Below are 20,424 nucleotides of genomic sequence, written 5' to 3'. Positions count from 1 at the left end.
GAGACACAAAAAATGTCTTAGTTTTTATTTGAAAAGGAAGCATAGATCATCTGTATGGAAATTATAAAATACCTTAGACGAGGACGGATTTTTCAAGATTTAATCAATGCAGCGATAGTTGGAAGTAATTTCAAGTTTTAAATTACAAAAAAACATTGGGAATGTAATACAAATTTAAAAAAAAATAATATGCAGATGATGAAAACATTTGTAACTGTTTAGCTATTATAGAATATCTACATTTATGATAAATACTTTTGTATTGAATTTACATTTAGAATGCTTTTAAAAAATCCAACATAGTATTATGTTTTTATAGTGTTTTGTTTTAATTTTCTACACACGGTAAACATTTAATTTAAAATATTTTGATACACTATTTTCCACATATAACACATTCTATGGGAGCGAAAAATACATCGAATTTGTAGGGTCGACCGTGGAGATTGGCCATGCTCTCTCCCAGTTTTCAAAGGCATCACTCAAAGAGCCACAATCGACCGAAAAATAACAAATTAATTTCACTTTCTTTGTAAGTAAGCTGCCGTCTTTTGTTGCTGTTGCTGCTGCTGTTGCTGTTGCTCCGGTGTCTTTGTGGCCATTGTTGCAGCAGCAGCGACAAGCTCGACTTCAGGTTTATTGACTGCGTCGTCTGTGCAATTAACTCTTATTTTTTTCTGTTTGCCCGCTCTTGTTTGCGCCTGAATGGACAGTGGGAGGCAGGTGGGGCAGGTGGAGCATAAACGCCAGCTCCATGACTGCCATGGCCCAATGCACCGCAGGGAACTGCCACGCCCACCACCTGGGCTCGCTGACACTGACACCGACACCGAGTCGCGATCTCCCCGGCATCATGTGGCACTTGTGGCACACATAATTTCACCCGGCAATTAGGGAGTGCCCGCCATCACACTCTCCAAGTTCATATTTTTGGTTTACATTTTTAATTCCCTGTGTGTTTCCAGTTCCTAAAATGTGACTACAGTGCGTTTCAGTGCTTAAAATAGTTACATCTATAAATGCCTGCCGTGAGACATGGAATGAGATTCAGAGACTTAATATTAAATTCGGAAATGTCCTAAAGTCTTTCTGCATTTCACTTTCAGGACTGTTTTTTGATTTCCATGTATGAATGTATCTGCCAGCATTTAGAATTTACACATAAACCGAGCAAAGCATTCAAAAATAACAATCAAACCAGATAAATGAAATCTGTCCTTCAAGTAGGTAAAATAAAGTATAGAGATCTCGTTATACATTCTTAATTGTTCTTAGGATTAACAATTATGAATGGTCATACTATTAAGGAATCTAGTTTAATGATTAGTGTTTTGTGTTAGCTCATTTCAAGTTAATTAAAATGCCTATTAGACCTAAAGACTGTAGTACAAGTATGTTGGATACGAAGAAATGTTGTTAAAATAATTTATATGCTAGCGCTAATGACTAAGGTGTTTTATACACTTGTACCACGAAAAGTAGCTAGATTTTAATTATCTTGTCCCTGAACATAGAGAATTTAACAAGTGTTAATTACAGCAGAAAAGGCGGCTGTTTTAACAAAATAAAATAAATTGTATTTGTTTTTAAAAAATTCTAATTTCAATAATTAATAACTCCCTTGGTTCAGCGACAAGAATTTTTGATCAGTACCTTGAAAAATAAATCCAATCGAACTTATAGTTAGCTATAATATGCTCGATCTTCGGTTTTAACGTTCTGATTAGCATGAATTTCGTGATATATTCTCATATTCTTAAAGAGAATGCAATAAAAAAAACAATTTTTAGCGGTTACAAATGTATACAACCCCTTAAACAATTTCAAGATATATTGAATTTGTCGCCTTTTTAATGTTTATAATATTAGGGAATCATACGTAGTTGTGAGCTAACACAGATACACAAGAACTTAAAAACAGAACATTGGGCAAAATAATTATGTAAGTTACTTAAAATGTACATTTATAATTAATAAGTACAGTGGAAACTGCATTACCTAACAAATGCTTTGTACATTTTAAGAGTCAGACTAAAATATTGTTCTGAATCGATTCCGGGTTTTAACTCGTTTGTATAAAAATTCTTATACAAATGATGTATATTTTATTACATATTCGATGTTAAAAAATAAGGTTTTTGAGAAATTTTTATTAGCCTCTCAGTTGTGAATTTAGCTGCCCTAATCAGGTACGAAATGCTGTCTTATGCTTTTGAAACGCACTGTACAAATATAGGTTTATCGTAAAAAGTAGATTAATTTTTACGGATCCATCACTCTGCGAATACTGTGAGTCTGTGTTACGTATGTACCCAGTTTTTGGCGTAAGCGTAAAATTTAATAGTCGTTATCACAGTTACCCTCATCGGGCAGACTTTTGCCCTCGGCCAAGCATACAGATTGCACGTCTGCCTGCATCAGTCGGCAGAACGTATCTGGACCAATCCACTTGCCAGCCGAGCCGAACTTGCGATACTCCACCAACTCGGCAACCTCGCGATCCATTATCCTCCGCATATTGTGAAGATGTCGGCCACAATCAGTTGGACATTTTATGCGGACCCATGAATCCAGGCACAAAAGCGCCTCCGAGTCGAATTGTTCAACTCGATACACCTTTCCGCCTGCCAGAGCCACCATTAGGGCACTCACCAGGGTGGTGTGCTCCAATGTGGACCTCTGGTCCGCAGTACGGCTCTTCTCAACAAAAAGGATCCATTCGCTGGCCAAAGCCTTCTGTTTCTTCCTGCCTAGCAGGCAAGAGCTTCTCGAAACCTGAACGAAGGGATCTCCTTCGGCAACAAGCTGGTGTTTGTTCTCCCGGTCCATATACGCCAGCTTGGGATACAGGCCTGCCGTCAGGGCCAGTCGTATCATGTTCGTATTCTTATCCAAGGACGTGGCCAAACGCGCACTGGCCTGGTTGGGACCGAAGATGCGGTACACGGTGTCGCGTAGAGTGGACACCGCCGAAACGAACATCTCCATCGAGTGGCGGCACACAAAATTGCGCTCACAAAACTCGCCGATATTGATGCGCTTCAAGTTTGTGAACTCCTCGTAGAGCTGCAACGCGGCCAGCGAATCGCTCATCCCGTCGCCAGCGAAATGAAGTCGGCTGGCGGTCTGCTGACCCGATTTCTTGCTCCGGTCCGTGTTCAACACAAATGGATCTCTCACCGAGTGATAGGCCGCAATGATGGTCATGCTCCCAAGGCAGCGCAAGTAAATTGAGTAGACCAATGATTTGGCCAGTTGCACTCCTAGGGGCAGTTCGGCAATGATTCGCCCCAGTGGCGTGATCGTTTCACTCTTTTCTCTGAGCACGCCTAAGAGCTGCAGCCTCGAACAGGCCTGTGTCACGGCCTCCGGTTGCGGCGGATCCAGTGCCAAGGCAAGAAACTTGTCTATTTTCTTGTCCGGAGCTGTCACCTTGGTCAGCAGACATATTTCGTCGAGGGTTCGTCTCATGATCTCGGGAATGGTGTACAGGTCCATCCTGGCCAGGCGCTCGCTGTCGTAGAGGCGATAGCAGATGCCTTGGCGCAAGCGTCCAGCTCTTCCCGCCCTCTGTTTGGCATCCGCCTGCGAGATCCACGTACTGGATAGCTGAGAGGCATCCGTGGCAGGGTCATAGGTTTTCATCTTGGCGCGACCCGTGTCGATGACGTAGAGCAAATCAGGAATGGTAATTGAAGTCTGACCTATGTTTGTACTGAGGATGATCTTCAAACGTACACCATGATAGACCCGGAACACCTTGCGCTGCTCGTTGTTGTCCACCTGGCTGTGCAGCAGTAAGATCTTGATCTTCTCCCTTGGCAGAGCCATGTCCAAGCGGTCCATCAGGGCGGTCATATCATTGTACCCTGGCAGGTAAACAATCACCGCTCCAGTGTCGCCCCTGCGCAATAGGAGCTCCAACAACGAAACTATTAAGTCGTTATCGATTTCGGGGTCAATTATTGTGCGACCACCATAATAGGCGGCCAGGAGTTCGCCGGGATCTTCTTCGCCTGTCGGCTCCACCAAAAACTGCTCCATTCTTGGAGTCATGTAGCCAGTCTCACTGAGAATATCCTCCAGATGAAAGATCCTCACCCCGAAGCTACGTCCCTCCACATCCAACACAGAGGCCTTGCCAAAATAGTCGGACAGAGCCTTCAAGTCCATGGTGGCCGACATGAGCACCAAGCGGAGTTGGGGATTTTTTTGCAGTTCCAATTTGGTGGCCAGCAGCAGAAAGTCAGTGTTTAGATCGCGCTCGTGTACTTCGTCGATAATTAGGTGAGTCGTGTTCTTAAAGAAAGACTCGCCGTCCATGGCCAGAGCACGTAAAAGGCAACCACTGGTGGTCAGGGTTAAAACCGTTTGGCTGCTGCACTTGCCTGTCGGAAACGGAGTATGTTTTTAAGTTTAGTCCGCTGGATTTCGCGTCTGTTACTCACTGTTCATGCGAATCTGATAGCCCACTGTAGTGCCCGGCGCCTCGCCGCGCTCCTTGGATACCCGCTCTGATACACTGATTGCGGCTATGCGACGTGGCTGACTCACCACGATCCTGACCGGAGCACGATGATCGGTGGCCCATTCGAGGATGTACTGCGGCAACTGGGTGGATTTGCCTGAGCCTGTGGCTCCTTTAATGATTAAAACCTGTGGGGAATAATCAAGTATTAGGAGGAATACTGTAATAAGTCTTAAGAATAAGATAAGATGTCAATTAAGTTCTTTAAAGATCTGAAAAAACATATGGTTTTTATATTCGGACCTTATATTAAAGACCTAATTTGGAGACAGGATAGGGATAGATTGTGGTTACCTGTTCGCGCTGCAGAACACTTAGGATGTTTTCGCGTTGTTTGTAGATGGGCAGGCTCAGTCGCTCCTGCGTAATGTTCCTGTTGCGGTTGCTCTGTGGCGGCGGGATCAGCCTCTGTCCGACCAGGCCGAAGTTTGATGGTCGCTGCTCCTCCTGAAGCCGATTGTGGCGCACGAAGCCCGGACAGGTGGTGTCCAGGCGCTTCTCCACGGGCCCGTTCAATTCGCGGAGGGCATCAATGAGCTTGGCACTCATGTGCAGCTTGGCGCTGTCCAGGAGGAAGTGCTGGAGGCTCTCCGACTGCGGTCGCGTTATGGTCAGGACTCGATCCTCCTCGGAACCCTTGCTAGTTGTCTTCAGGCCGCGACTCTGGGCCAGTCGGTGCACGTGGCTACGCTGCGACTTGGTAAGTCCGCGGAGCTGCTGGGCCGGCTCGCGGCTCTGCACGAAGTCGGTAACCAGCTGGCGCAGGGCCTTCTCCTCTTCGGCGCTCAGTTTTTCAACGTTGCCGGCATTCGAGGCCTTTTTACCCACATTATTCGCCTTGGCTGGGTTCTTCGGCCCGGTTCCGTTTCCGTTGGGCAAAAGTACTCCTGGCGGATTTCCTGGCATCGGCGGTCCCTTCTTCCTGCCATGGCGACGGTTAATACTCACCTCTTTCTTGCTGTCCTCCATTTCCTTTTATGATTTTTTTTTTTCACTTGGTTTTTTGCTCCGTCACGCGAGGAATGTCAGGTATTAAAGGTATGACAGGACAGCCCCTGTAGCATAGGGTACGCTATGATATATGGGATATGCTAAGCTCTGCTCCAAATCCTGAAAGTGCACCACCTGATATCGATGAACTCCCAAAGTGGACCAACTGATATCAAAATACCAAAAAGGTATCGATTGCTTACAAGTATCGGTATCGAATACTTATGAACAGAGCAGTGTTAGAAAATACTTTTATTTAAAATTTTGAAAAATACTTGTATTTTTACATTTGGAACTATTTCTTGTTTTTAAAAGTCCAAAATTATAGTGTTGATGTGACTTACATCATTATAAAATTAAATTGAATATAATAAATAGTATGACAGCTTTAACAAAACTTCTTATTCACAAGTATTAAATATGATTTTGCTTTTAATAAATAATGTCGATTTCTTTGAACAAGTTATATAGTTCGTCAAGCAAAAAAGCATTTTAACGGACTTTGCTAATGAATTCCGGAGCAGTTATGAAAAATAAATACACATGTATTTATGGATATATTTACGATTACTGCTGAAATATCAAATGCATTTCATATTTCCTTGAACGCCCTAGTAGGCTTTTCTATTATCTTTGACAATTCTAAGCAAAGCATTGTTATTCGACAATGGAATCTAACGTCTACAACATGGAGAATTCTGGAGCTCCTATTCGAGATGCTTCCAGCGATGAGCCTCTAATTGAGGAGCAGGATATGATGCCCCCGGCACCAAAAAAAACAGAAGAAGGAGGAGAACAACGCCCCGGGGACGGCCACAGTCATCCCGACTGCAAGCTTCAACGCGAGGTACGCTTTGACCATCCAGCAGAACTTTCATCTGACAACGCGCGATGACATGCTAGTCTTCGAAACCCGCCAAATTTCGGAAAACCAAATGGGATTCAGGAACAGCCTTTGAAACATAAAGAATTATAAATAAAATGTTGTTGCGAATTGTACACCAATAAGCTGCCCCATAAACAATTAACGACAATCTAAGGCATTCAAAAGTTGTTTAATTTAGTATACTTATTTAAGCTTAAAAGCTATTGAAGCTCTTACTATATTTCCAAGAATTTGAAACTACAAACTTGCCATCTCTTTCACTTTGGTTACCAGGAGGTAAACAAAGCTGTTGGTCTTTAATAAATTGGTTTATTTAGCCCTGCTTCGGATGCTCCTAATCGCTGTCCTCCGGGTTCTTCTCTTTGACACAGATTTATCATTCTACTGTTCTTGCTAGTCTCCGCCTGCGAATCGAAGTCGGTCCCCAGCCCCCTCACCTTTTATTCTCCTTTGCAACGAACTCTTATTCGCCTTGAGTTCGGTTTTGGGCCTGCCAGGCTTCGCCTTCGAGTGCTCCTTTGCCTCGCAATACTCGAACTCTCCCTCCTCTACCAGGAAGCTAAACAAAATGAGTAGCTAACAAAAAATAGGTTTATTTCGCCTTTGTGGGCTTCTCAGATACAGGTTTGTGTGGCTCCTCCTCGCTGTCGTCCTCCTCCTCCTCGGAGTCGAACTCGGAATCATCATCGTCTTCCTCCGAATCGAAGTCCGAGTCATCCGCGTCCTCCTCATCCTCTGCGGCGAGATTCAGCTGCTTGATCTTGTCCAACAGCTCGTCGCGTGTGTGTGCCACCCGTTTGGCCTTCTCCTGGGTCTCCAGCTGCTGCTCATCCAGCTGGTCCTTGTCCTGATCCTGACCCTTCTCCTGTTTCTTGCCCTTCTTCATGTAGCGCAGGAAGGCGCGCCGCTTGCGCTCCGAAAAGGACTTGACCAGCCGGTCCATCTCCGACTGCAGCTGCTGCTCCTCGCGGGGCGTGGGCTGGGGCTCCTCGATGGCCACCTCGGTGGCGCTCTTCAGGCACTTGGCGCAGGCATTCGCCTTGATGGCGCAGTCGCGGCAGACCACATGGTAGGCCTTCTTCACCGTCCGCTCCTTGCAGTGGGTACAGGTCTTGGCCTGCGACAGCGGCTTGTACTTCTTGTATTTGATCTTCCACTCGATCTGCTCCTTGCACCGCTGGCAGACCGTGGACACATGCATCGCGTTCAATCGCAGCTGCTGCGGCGTCTTGTCGTGCAGATCGTTTTTGAAAACATGACGATTTGTGTGTTTCTGCGCACGTGTGCGACTCACATTGCCGCGCTGGGTGCTCATCCTTGGCTCCTTCGGCTGGCTTTTGCTGTGGACACATAGTTTATTAGGTCTACCCTCGGTTGGACACCTGTTTTTGTTGACTTACCTGCTTTAATTAGGCTAATTCGATCACAGACAAAGTGTACGCGTTTTTTACGAGCTAAAAAAATTATTTATTTTGGCCAGTGTGACCGTTGACTGCGGCTGCTAATATGCTGTGGGCTCCCACCGAAGTGCCTGCATTTCCTTTGCTTTTCCAACTGGTCGCTTTTAGGGCGGCGGGAAATTATTTGTTGTGTTATTCCGTGTTATTAATTATTCGACATCATTTTCCGCGTGTGAAACAAGGGTGTGGACTTTTCCGAGTGGATTGGGCTTAAGTTTAGCATGGAAAACCGTGGTTTCAAGATGTTTTTACTTCACAATTGGCAAAAGATTTTCATTGACCGAAAGCCAGTGTTGCCTGATCGTTAGACAGCCTCGGCAGCGGTTCAATAACACAACTGTGAGGCTCGATCTTTATACCATTAAAGCATGCTAAAAATTGATTGGAAAGTGTTTTAAAACTCCACTGATTACTTTTGCTCTTAAATATAATTTCATTAATTTACTTGCCCAGCAATGCCAGATCTGCCATAGCATCTTGCTGTCCAAGTTCGCAACCTCAGTAGCTGTTAAACTGTTTAGCTGGGACTCAAACCATTTTGCACACTAGAGTCAAACTGTATTTAACGGACTTTAAGTTTGAACTCTCGGTTTAAATGTTCTTTAATGCATATGTCCAGTAATTGGAAAACTTACATATATTAAATTAAAACAAGAAAGGAAGTTAGCTTCGGCAAGCCGAAGCTAATATACCCTTGCAGCTATAATTATTAAATTTAAAAACACAAAAAATGATATTCCCAATAGTATAAGATAATATGTAAAAAAACACCGAAGCTATAATTTGTTTCATATTATTTTCCTACCAATTTTCCGATCGTTCCTATGGCAGCTATATGATATAGTCGTCCGATTTTGATAAAATTAAATTCGCAACTCAGAACTAATTAAAAAATGTTATTTCCAAGCGTAGGAGGTTATATGTTAAAAAACACCGAAGCTATAATTTGTTTCATATTATTTTCCTACCAATTTTGCGATCGTTCCTATGGCAGCTATATGACATAGTCGTCCGATTTTGATAAAATTTAATTCGAAATTCAGAACTAATTAAAAAATGTTATTTCCAAGCGTTGGAGGTTATATGTTGAAAAACACCGAAGCTATAATTTTTTTCATATTATTTTTCCACAAATTTTCCGATCGTTCCTATGGCAGCTATATGATATAGTCGTCCGATTTCGATAAAATTTAATTCAAAATTCAAAATTATTTAAAAATTGTTATTTCCAAGCTTAGGAGTTTATATGCTAAAAAACACCAAAGATATATTTTTTTTTCATTTTTTTGTCCGATTATTCCTATGGGAGCTATAAGATATAGTTGTCCGATCCAGCTGGTTCCGACTTATATACTACCTGCAAAAGATATAAGACTTTTGGGAAAGTTTCAGCCCGATAGCTTTAAAACTGAGAGACTAGTTTGCGTAGAAACGGACGGACAGACGGACAGACGGACATGGCTAGATCGACTCGTCTAGTCATGCTGATCAAGAATATATATACTTTATGGGGTCGGAAACGTCTCCTTCACTGCGTTGCAAACTTCTGACTGAAATCAATATACCCTCTGCAAGGGTATAAACATATTGAGATAATCGCACTTAAAGTTTTTAAGCAATATATAACATTTCTCACTCGCATATTCCACTTTGTATGTCACTCTTAGTAAATGTAGAATATGTTTAAATACATAACTTAAAAGAGCTCTTCTAATGTCTTTGTGAAACTAGGCCTATTACTAACATAATTACCCCTTTTGATTTGTGGAAATAACTTATGATATTCAATAAATTATTATTTAAATCTTATTTACAGAACCCCATGTGGCCATGCGCGACCTCAAGCAGCGCCTCTTTGACCTGCTGCGCTCCGGCGGCAACAACAACAACAGCAGCAGCAGCAGCGGCAACAACAACAGCAGCAACAGCAACACCAACAACAGCAGCAATTCGAATCACCACAAGGGAAATGTTCAGCAAGCACATGTGTCCGCCCAGAAGCCCAAGAAACTGCACGAATACACGGCCGCCGACTGCAATGCGGCATTCCTGCGGAAATACCACGATCTCAGCATCAGCAGGGATCGGGAAATGGACCGGGAAATGGGCAGGGAAAGGGACAGGGAGCGCGAGAGGGCGGGACCCGGTCAAGTGCAGTCGCCCAATGTGATCTACTTCAATGAAAACCTGTCGATGGCCAGCAAGTACAATGTGCGGCCCTTTTCACTCACCCGATATCCCTCGTGTCCCCTGAGCAGCTTTGGGATGTCGCAAGGAGCAGGAGGACGCCAGGAGGGCAGTGCGGGCAGCAGTTTGGGCGAGGAGGAGGACACCGAAAGCGAACCCTATCACTTTTGCTCCGACGAAGACCGCAGTAGTCACACAGAAACGGTTAAAATGCGCAGGCATCATGGCCTGGGAATGGATCCGTCTGTCAACGAGGACGCTGATCTAGAGGACGATCATGCCGAGTCGCAGCTGGACTCATTCTGCACGCTGTGCACCTCCACCTTTAGCTACAACAAGTGCTGTCGCTTCTGCGAGAACTCACTCTGCGGCTCCAAGTGCAACTCCGATCGAGGATCGCACGCCAGCCGGATGAGCCGCATCAGCCAAATCAGCAGGAACATGCCCAGCGGCTATCCCCCCGAACCGGAGTTCGATCCGCACCAGAATCAACTGCAGCAGCACAGATTCGGCGGCAGTATGCGAGTGCTGGCAAACCACCAGTCAGCGGCCATCAGGTTAGTCAATCACTAGCAATGCCTTTATTAATTAAGTCTATAACGTTTTTTTTTTTGTTATGTACATTTTCCTAGAAATACCTATTAAATTTTTGTTACGATATATGAAATTTTTTTCTTATTATTGTTACTATTGAAAATTGTGTGTGACTTAATGGTAGAAGGCTATACCCTTGCAGAAGGTATTATGATTTCAGTCAGAAGTTTGAATCGCAGTGAAGGAGACGTTTCCGACCCCATAAATTATATATATTCTTTATCAGCATCACTAGACGAGTCGATCTAGCCATGTCCGTCTGTCCGTGCGTTTCTGCGCAAACTAGTCTCTTAGTTTTAAAGCTAGGGCTGAAACTTTCCCAAAAGTCTTCTTTCTTTTACAGGTAGTATATAAGTCAGAACCAGCCGGATCGGACAACTATATCTTATAGCTCCCATAGGAATAATCCGAAAAAAATTTAAAATTATATCCTTGGCATTTTTTAACATATAACCTCCTACGCTTGGAAATAGCATTTTTTAATAAGTTCTGAATTTCGAATTTAGTTTTATCAAAATCGGAAGACTATATCATATAGCTGCCATAGAATGATCGGAAAATTGGTGGGGAAATAATATGAAGCAAATTACAGCCTCGGTGTTTTTCGACATATTATCTTATACTATTGGGAATATCGTTTTTTTGTATTTTTAAAAATTTCGAATGAAATTTAATAATTATAACTGCAAGGGTATACAAACTTGTTAACTTTCTTTCTTGTTGTTTTATTTTGAAAAACAATTTTCTTATACCATAAATCGTATTAATCCATTTAAGGTAATTTTACAATTTATAAATTATTTTCTTACAATCAGAAAACACTAGTTTCATTCTAGAAAACAGTAATTTTTTTAATAATGAATATAAACAATTATGTATTATTTTTACCAACACGCTTAACTTACTCTTTAATTGGATGGTTCGTACTGTGATCAATATTAGGTACATCTTTAGCTCTCTGTTTTCAATTTATGGGATAGGCTTTACAAAATCCATTAAGACATTAAGCAATCGTGGTGTCAATTATTATTTAAGTCTGTCGATTTGCAACGCTTTATCTTCGATTTCATCAATGTAAGCACACGATAAAGCCATAATGACGATCAATTGAAATTCGATGCACTTTGTGGCAATGCAGAGTTCAAAGAACGAACTTGAAGTGGCTGGGCGACAAAGTAAACACGTCGTAAAGCGATGTTGCCTCATTAGTGGCACTGCTAATGAAGTGTTTTCGTATTTCCATTAAATTGCACTGGCTAATTAGCCGTAAGTCATTGATTGATTGCATTTAAATGGGCACCATTCTGCAGCGGGATGAAGTTAAAGAGCCGTGGACCAAGAGCAACGAACGACTCAAGCCAGACAATTATGCACAAAACCTTAAACTGGCCATAAACAACCGTTAGCGATGAGGTTTCCGCGCATGACGCGCCACCACCAGCTTGACCATAAAAAAGCATAAATTCTATTGAATAAAATTATACCCACCACACAGCAACAGAAACAACAGCCGCAAAGCGGCAACAAATGAAGAAAAATTCCAGCATACTGAAACTACAAAGAGGCAAGCGAGAAAAAGTCTAGCAGTGTGCAAAAAGCGCATCGAAATCAACTAAACACAAGCGCATCACTCAAATGAGCCGGTGTTTACATCAGCGGCAGGTGTATTTTGAAAATCTGGACACAAGTTTCGAATACTCTTTCAAATGTGATTTTGAATTTAACAAAGATTGAACAGTTGGATGATATAAATTTATCAGTTTAATATTTGTTGTTTTAATAGTAATAATTAGAAACAATAATTTTAAAAGTAAAAGATGATTTACTATTCATTTTTGATATGTGATAAATATTAAAATAATTAAAATCATCAATGTAAAATATGAAATAAAAAGTTTATTGAACAGCTTTCAGTTTAACAATATATATTTAATGATATATGATATAATGATAGATCTTTAAAATTAAAAACTGGTACATTTGTACTGTTAAGGAGATATTATGTGTAATATATTTATGTATTGATTGATATTCTATGAATGCCTAAGTAATATTAATATTATAATTTCGAATCATACATATTAAGCAGAAATCGGAAAAAGCTTTTCCGATCAGATGGGCTAAATTTCAACGATGAACCCGACTACCCCCTGAAAGAGTGTATATAAACATATAAACATCAGCGGCTACAACAAGAAGGCCTGGCCGAGAGCTTTCTCGCTTGGCACTTCTTTGGGGTCCGATGCTTTTGGCTTTTACATTTCTTCGACGACCGCTGGCCAAGCTGGTCCAAATCTCCGTTGTATCGTCTCTGTCGGCGTCTCTTTCTCCGGCGTTTTTCTCCATCTCTTTCGACGACTGCAACGCCATCTCTTTCGCCGATCGCCGCGTTGAAACCTGCGACTCAAACAAGCCGCGACCATTGTTCGCTCAGCACGTGCCGCGCTCCACGAAAAATATCAGCCTTTACCCGACTCTTAATCCACCGTTTACCGCTAGCAAAACAAAAGACTTAGGCAACGAACTCGGATTAAATTTCGAAAATGCAGTTGCAACTTTGAAAATATTTTTTTCACCAGTTTGTAAACTATGAATAACAGAACATGGATTATTATCATCTGGCAAACATGTGCTTTTCTTTGTGAGTGAGCGTGTGTGTGAGTGCAATCAATCTTTTATCACTGGAAAAGCTGGTTATTACAGAGCTGTAAAGGAAATGCTTTGTGGTAAGTTCTGAAAACCAGAGAAAAAATGTCACGATAGACATAGTCAAAGACTTCTTATATTATAGACTACTTTTTTGTTATTTTTAATGAAAACAAATGCAGGTTTCAGATAGGAAATCAATCACAACAACAACATTTAACTCTGATTATAGAAAATAGTGTTAGCTCCCTTATCCTATATAAACTATGTCTATTAAAATTATTTGTATATCATTTTGCATTTTAATGCAAATACCTTCTAAATTAATCATAAAAATATAATTGTTTTTCTCAGTTTTGGGAAATTGCAATACATTATAAATATGAGTTCGCAACTTTAGAGTAAAGATACATTTTTTATTTACAGCTGTACAACTGTTGACAATTGATATGCATTTATTTAATGATTGTTTATGATTATCATATTTTGAAATCAAAGAGCAACTTTCTTATACATATTAAAAATTAAAGAACATACCAGGCTATACAAATATTCCGCTCCGCGGGCCATGGCAAACGGTCTTACAATAGTCAATCCACGGATAGTTGATGACTTTCTCCGCGAAACGCGATGTATCATTTGCCTCGATTTGCCTAAGTTATACAACCCTTTGGGCTGGCTCTGATTATACGACTTGCTGCGATAATTATGACGGGTGTTGGTGTTGTAACCACCGACTGCCGAATGCGTTTATGAGCAACGTGCTGCATGCTACATGCCACTCGGTTCCAGAGCGTGTGCCGTGATAAATGAACGGACCAGCCTGGCCATATCCATATACATATCTATGCCCATATCCATACCCCATATCCACTGGCGTAGAATCTCGAAAAAAATGGGTAATCATAAAACCGCATAAAATTTTGTTTTGTTTCGGAGTTGCACACTCACCCCGATTTCCCCTTTGGAAAACTCGCTCATTATTGCATGGCAATCGCTGAGCTTAATAATATTTCTTGCATTATATATGATACTCTACCTGGAGGGTATTCTGAATTGTAAATAAAACCGATTAACTATAATCTTAATTCAAATGCATACATATAATATTGATAACACTAAACGATTATATTGTTTAAGTAAGCATTCTAGATAATTAAAAATAATGTGTATAGCATTCCTTAAATTCATTCTGATACTTAAGTAAGGTCTTTGATCCTTACATTGTTTTCATTATTTTATAGAGTGCTTTCATATTCGATATGTTATAAGTTTCTTTCCCTCCGTTTCACACTTTACTCACCATTATTTTGATTGTTTGTTGCTGGCACATTTTCGGTTAATTTGATTTCAATTTGGCTAATAATTCTGTGACTAATTCCGGGGACCAGAGCCAATCAAATTGAGATTATCTTCTGGCCGGCATGATGTTTGATTTTCCCTCCGATTTTAAATTCATTTCCGTTCGTTCAACTCGAGTTACCTGCAGGTATATCGCAAGCCGATCGCAATGATTGCCAGACGCTCATTATTTGTGGTTTTATTTATTTGTGTAATTTGCGATTGCTTTAATTAGCAACGCTTTTGCTGATTTCCAAAGGAGTCGAGTCGAGTCCATCTGAAAATGAGCTAAAAACAAGCCAAAAAACCAAGAAACGGCAAAACAAAAAGTGAAATTTCTGGGGAACTTGTTTGCCTCAGAGGGGCGAGTCCCCGCCCATCCTTTTGCTTTCGTTTGCTCAGACTCCAGACTCCAAGGAGTTGGCTATTATATACATACAAACATATTTGTTTATATATCGATGCGGTCAACAACCGGCTGGCAGTTGCAACTTTCCACCAATGTCGATTATTAAGGCAACCGTTTACATACGACATTTTTCGCAGCATTTTCATCTTTTCCATGTTTTCCATCGCCTCGAACGGGTTTCCCACCCATCGGTGTTGTCTTGTGTGTTGCTGTATGGTTGTCGCCAATCGTAATTGGCCATTTGTCCAAGTGCTCCCAGCCCCCGTTCGATTTGGCCAAGACCTGCACGCATTTGGTCATTAGCAGAGCGCAGAAAGCCGCCGAGGGAGAGCCACAAATCCACCAAGTTCATTGATGTTTGGCGTTTGGCGGCTCGAAAAGTGTCGTTAATCCACATGCGCAAAATCCATTAAAGGTCAATTGAGTTGTTTAAATTATTATGATTTTTTTAAAGACTACTAGCCGTTTAAATAATATTTTTGGTTTCCAATAGTGTTCTTATATAACATTTGGATTTTTAGTTCTATCAATATTTTCTTTGAAATACTTTTTTTATTGCATACTCTTTTAACATATTCAGCATTTTTGAGCTTTTTATTGATTATTTAATCCTTAAAAGTTTTATGTAATATGTTAAAATAACTTCCTTTAGAAGTTTAAGTAACAATTTAAGAAATCTTTTACTTACATAGTGTTTTAAAATGAAAATAAGCAAATTAGGGGAAGCTTTAATTTGAATATGTACTTGGGAAACTAAAATTCCTATATAATTATGTAAAACTCTTGAAGGTTGCTTTATAAAATTTTCAATACTTGTACTTCTTCGATTTTCTATATTTAAAGAGATCTCTAAATGGATTAAAAAGCCCTGTGAATGTTATACAACTTTCAAAACTAGAGCAGTCTCCGTCACATTTCCACAGATTTTCCAACTTAAAGCTTTGAGTATGTGGCTCTGCGTTCAAAGATAGTGAAGGGTATTCTGCATATTCATATTTGCATTCATGTTTGCCAGGCTGTTGACTCATTTGTAGTCGCCACTCGACGGCAGGGCATTCACCGATCTCCTCCTCTTAAAGATTTCATTTTTTCTGAAGGGGGCGGGGCAGGGGAAGGAAAAGGGGTGGCTTCAGGTGTCAGGGGGTCGGGGGAACGGGGGATCGGACCACGACCTGTCACAACTTAGGCGAGTCTCCAGGTGAACGGACAGATGCAGATGTCTCGTCTTGTTTACCCATTTGTTGTCGGCTGATTGTTGGACAAATGTTTGTTTCTCGGACTTGCCATGGCTTACTTTCACAGACGAACTTCATTTGAATCGCATGAATGGGTGATTGAATAAACTAAGTTTTACATATGAATGACACGGGAGACTCACCGAGAGAGATGGGGATGCTTAGTGAATAGAGAGTGAGAGAGGTAGCAAGCCTTTATAGCCACTAAAAAAAATAGTGGACAAACCTAAAAATATATTCCCCAGGATGGAAATATTTAAATTTTAGGTAGTACTTTCATATAAAAATATGCTATAAAAAATGTTTAGTGTTAATGTTAATGTATTTTAACTTAATCATATTTTATATATAAAACTAAAACTAACATAGAAACTTATAGTACTAGCAGCCAGGCCATCGACTATACATATTATGGTATGATAAATGTAGATGAATTTAAAACATATTCTAATCTAAAGTCAATTTTACTTTAACAATTAGGAATTTTTAAATCCCAAATAATACACTTTTTTCTCTGTGTGAGCTTTTAATTCGCTGATGATGTCCAAACATTCTTAATAGATCACCGCTCATTAAAAGTTCAATAGTTTAGCACATAGACTTTTGCTTTCTACTTTTCCCCTACTATGTCTTTCTCCTCTGCCAAATCACACACACGAAAGTGAAAACTTCCGCATTTCGATTCTCGGCCGTTCGAAAATTTGAATTTGAATTGACGGATGGGGCGAGATATTTGTTGATGTGTGATGTGAGATCTTGAATCTTTCCTGTCCGATTCGATAGATACATATAAACGAAACGTGTACCGTTAGATCTAATGCTAGCGGATTGTTCTGCTTTTGATGGGCAAAAATATAAACAAAAGATATAAAAACAAAAGAGCGAAAAGTAAAAGTATGCAAGTTGAGGTCGCAAAGTTCGAGTCTTGAAAGTCGAAAAATTTGGCGGGGGAAGAAATTATAATTATACTTATATTTATATGTTATAAATACTGTTTTTTATAAATTAAATTTATTTAAATAAAGCTTTCTTCGTTACATTTAATATTTTTAAAGCTTACTTAGACTTAAAATCAAAAAATGTTTGTAATGTTTCCTAAAACACAATACTAGTTCGAGCTTTTGAAATACCCGCTGCAATTTTCATTAACTAAAATGTATTTAAAATTAAATATCCTACTAAAATTTAAAGTCCTAAAAAAATTGACCCAATTTGGATTTATTGCGCAATTACCAAAAAATTCGTAATTAAATGGATCAAATCCGAATAGCAGTAGCAACACATTACATTTTCTTCTTTCTTTCGTTTTTATTGCCCCACCACACTGCTATTAAGGCTTTTGTTGTTGCTGCGAGTGGTGCTTTTTATGTTTATTTTCCATCCGCCGAGTGGAGCACACAGTTACCCACCGAACAAACTGTTTTCCAGCGCGCCCAAAAGAAATTATTTTTCTTTTTTATGGTTTTACCCTTCAAAATCACTGGAGCATTAGTTCGCTGGTGATTTCGGGTATTTTTGTTTTGTTTATTTTCGTATTTGGAAAATATTTATTTAAGTAAAGCTTTGTAGTGGGTCAGAATAATTAATTTATAGGTAAATTTGGATATTCTTTAGTTTTTGTTTTGATTATAATACAATAACTAGTAAGATATAGATTTTACGGCACTAGGAAGCTAAAGTATAATATGAATAAATTGTTAAGCTTTTAATACACTGAAAGAAACACAATCATTTAGAGTTTTTAGATTCATAATACTTATGAACCCTATTTAAAAATTGTATTTTTTATTATTGGATCCAAATGAATATTAGATCAATACGAAAAATTAATATTTAAAGGGGGGAAGGTATTTTCTTTAGTGAATTTTTTTGCATTAGGTTTGGTTTCAATACAATAAATATTAAGATATTGACACAAAAAAAGCTAAAGTTTTGTATCGAAGTGAATATCTACCAATAGTTAATATTGCAAAACAATATTATTTTTTATTGCTCTTAGCCAAGAGAAATCTGTTAAGACAATGTTGTTTAATTCCTTGTGGAGATTAGCAAACAATAATGTTTATAGAGATAGAGTTGCATGCCAGCGACTTCCAACGGTTCTGTGTTGGTCAATGGCTTATTAGGTTTATGCTAATTTATGGGGCTAAAAACACACTTTGAACACAAACTCCTTGCGCAATTTTTCGCCGAGTGCCCACGGGCAATGTGAGCCAAGAGTAAATACAATAAATATAATATTGATATGGGATGTATGTCACACCACTTTGATGGACTGAATGGATGCGATTTGGACAACCTTCGGCCAGATGTGAATTTGAATTTGAATGGGAAATACGTGAAATGCGGATGGACCTCCATTATAATGTGATCTGTTATATTTGCATTATAACTACGACTCTGCCGAACCCTCAATGACAGCCTTTCTAACTCACCAAATGCCTCTCTTCTCTGGCGTTTTTATTTTCATTTTCATTTTCATTGCCCTTTGTGGGTCACATGGCCCAGAGGGTAAGATATTACGCAGAGGTTGAGGTTGAGCTCCATAACTACAAGTTTTTGAGGGGCTGAAAGCCACGTAATGTTCGTATGACACCCGCAGTCCGAACGCCATTGAACCAGAAATCATGAAAACTCTTCACGCCATTTGCACAAACCGTCCATGACTCACACAGGTGGAGAACCTAAATGAAAAATGGGGGGAAACGCAGGTGGAGTTGCCCAATTGCCACTCAAGAAGCTGCAGATCCGCCCTCCAATTCATTTATTTTCGCCACGCTTGAGTTGTGCCTGTTCTAGGGGCACAAACTATATAATATAGCCGTACCTAGTATAAAACATAATTGATATTTGGCATGCTTCGCGTTCAAAGAGCACTTCATGTGGAAAATGTTTAGAAGGCAATGAGAACTTTAACTACTAGTCGGATATTTTGCAATTTAAAAATCCAATTTTCCATGAAACTTCCATCGATGCAAATTAGAAACGATCATTAAATTGGGAAACTAGCTGGAATGAATTTTATTATTATTATGTTTAAATACATGCAAGAATTAAATATAATAATCACTCACGTTTATTTTGCTTCCCCCTTTAAATATTTGCATTTATTGATTGTAAGGTCTAAATAAAACCAATTGTGGTAAAACCATACAGGTTATGAGATTTTTTTTGTAAGACCAATCGATTGTTATCTTTATGATTATATTTGATTCATTAAGTTTTTTTGGTTTTATAAACATTTTTCAAAAAATTTACCAATTCATTATAGACTTTAGGGGATTCTTATATGCGTGAGGGATGGTTTACTTGATATAGTTTCCATATCAAACCTTAAAAGGGCCTGATTCGTGTTGGGTATCCCGATTGTTGGTTGATTTGGACGCTACAATGCCAATGGCCCGATGCTGTCAATTAGCCGAGAATAGAATTGTGAACTAAAATTGTTGAATGCCCAGCAACAGCAGCGATAATTTCAACAACGATGGAGTTTAGTTAATATTAGTATGCCTGTTGTTGTTGTTGACGCGTGCGCAGCCAAGTGAAGCGACGTCGACGTCGACGCCGGCAGAGGGTTGCCCCAGAGCAGAGTTGACATGGCAGTGAGCGTGAAAAATAAATAAATAATACAATCAAAGGGGGCAGCAAAGCCCGCGTCTCTTCAATGTTGAGCAAACATTATTAGTACACAGGGAATAAATAGGTGTTTAAATAAACATCGATTGGCTGATTTTAAACTGCACTGAAAGTGTTCTCCATAATTTTAGAAAATTGGAGTCAATGTCGTCAAAAGAATGAAATTTCGTTTCGAAAATTATTTTTATTTGAAACATTTTTATTTGAAACATGTATTGTTTTTTTTTAATTTATAAAAAAATTGCCAATAACTCAATATTTATATCTATAAATATCTACAAGTGTACCAAATCCTAGTACAAATCCTTGTAGTGTACTAAATCCTAGGCTGTGTATAATGAAATAAAATATGTGTAATAAAGAAATAATCAAAATGCATAAAAATAACTCAATATATTGATAAAATTACATTAAATCATTATTTGCAAAAACTTAAAAACTTTAAAAGGTCTTTAAAAAGAAGTAGCCGTGCCTGTTCTCTGCCGCCTCATAAACAGTGTACCACAGCGCTC

At 39.7% G+C, this 20,424-nt stretch overlaps 3 protein-coding genes across 4 annotated transcripts in view; 1 reads left to right on the top strand and 2 right to left on the bottom strand.

Moving 5' to 3' along the window:
- Window positions 1-927: 927 nt before the first annotated feature.
- Window positions 928-5,683, bottom strand: LOC119556849 (DExH-box ATP-dependent RNA helicase DExH1). The gene is made up of 3 exons (XM_037869319.1): window positions 4,823-5,683; window positions 4,449-4,656; window positions 928-4,388 (listed from the first exon to the last, which is right to left on the bottom strand). Exons 1-3 carry the CDS (start codon window positions 5,495-5,497, stop codon window positions 2,338-2,340), a joined length of 2,934 nt encoding a protein of 977 aa, XP_037725247.1. The 5' UTR covers window positions 5,498-5,683; the 3' UTR covers window positions 928-2,337.
- A 1,294-nt stretch (window positions 5,684-6,977) lies between these two features.
- On the bottom strand, window positions 6,978-7,946 carry LOC119556588 (uncharacterized protein C9orf85 homolog). The gene is made up of 2 exons (XM_037868890.1): window positions 7,805-7,946; window positions 6,978-7,744 (listed from the first exon to the last, which is right to left on the bottom strand). The coding sequence occupies exon 2, from the start codon at window positions 7,717-7,719 to the stop codon at window positions 6,997-6,999; it is 723 nt and encodes a 240-aa protein (XP_037724818.1). The 5' UTR covers window positions 7,720-7,744; window positions 7,805-7,946; the 3' UTR covers window positions 6,978-6,996.
- A 2,535-nt stretch (window positions 7,947-10,481) lies between these two features.
- The window catches only part of LOC119557858 (probable cyclin-dependent serine/threonine-protein kinase DDB_G0292550), a 35,805-nt gene continuing 25,862 nt past the window's right edge, over window positions 10,482-20,424 (top strand). For both annotated transcript variants that reach the window (XM_037870850.1, XM_037870851.1), the window contains exon 1: window positions 10,482-10,608. In XM_037870850.1, the coding sequence (XP_037726778.1) occupies window positions 10,493-10,608 (116 nt within the window). In that variant the 5' untranslated portion in view covers window positions 10,482-10,492. The remainder of the gene's footprint in view (window positions 10,609-20,424) is intronic.

This window comes from Drosophila subpulchrella, chromosome X, assembly GCF_014743375.2.
Source record: "Drosophila subpulchrella strain 33 F10 #4 breed RU33 chromosome X, RU_Dsub_v1.1 Primary Assembly, whole genome shotgun sequence".
Taxonomy (NCBI): Eukaryota; Metazoa; Arthropoda; class Insecta; order Diptera; family Drosophilidae; genus Drosophila; species Drosophila subpulchrella.
Note: the sequence above shows the minus strand (reverse complement) of the source record. Positions and strands in the feature narration are given on the sequence as shown.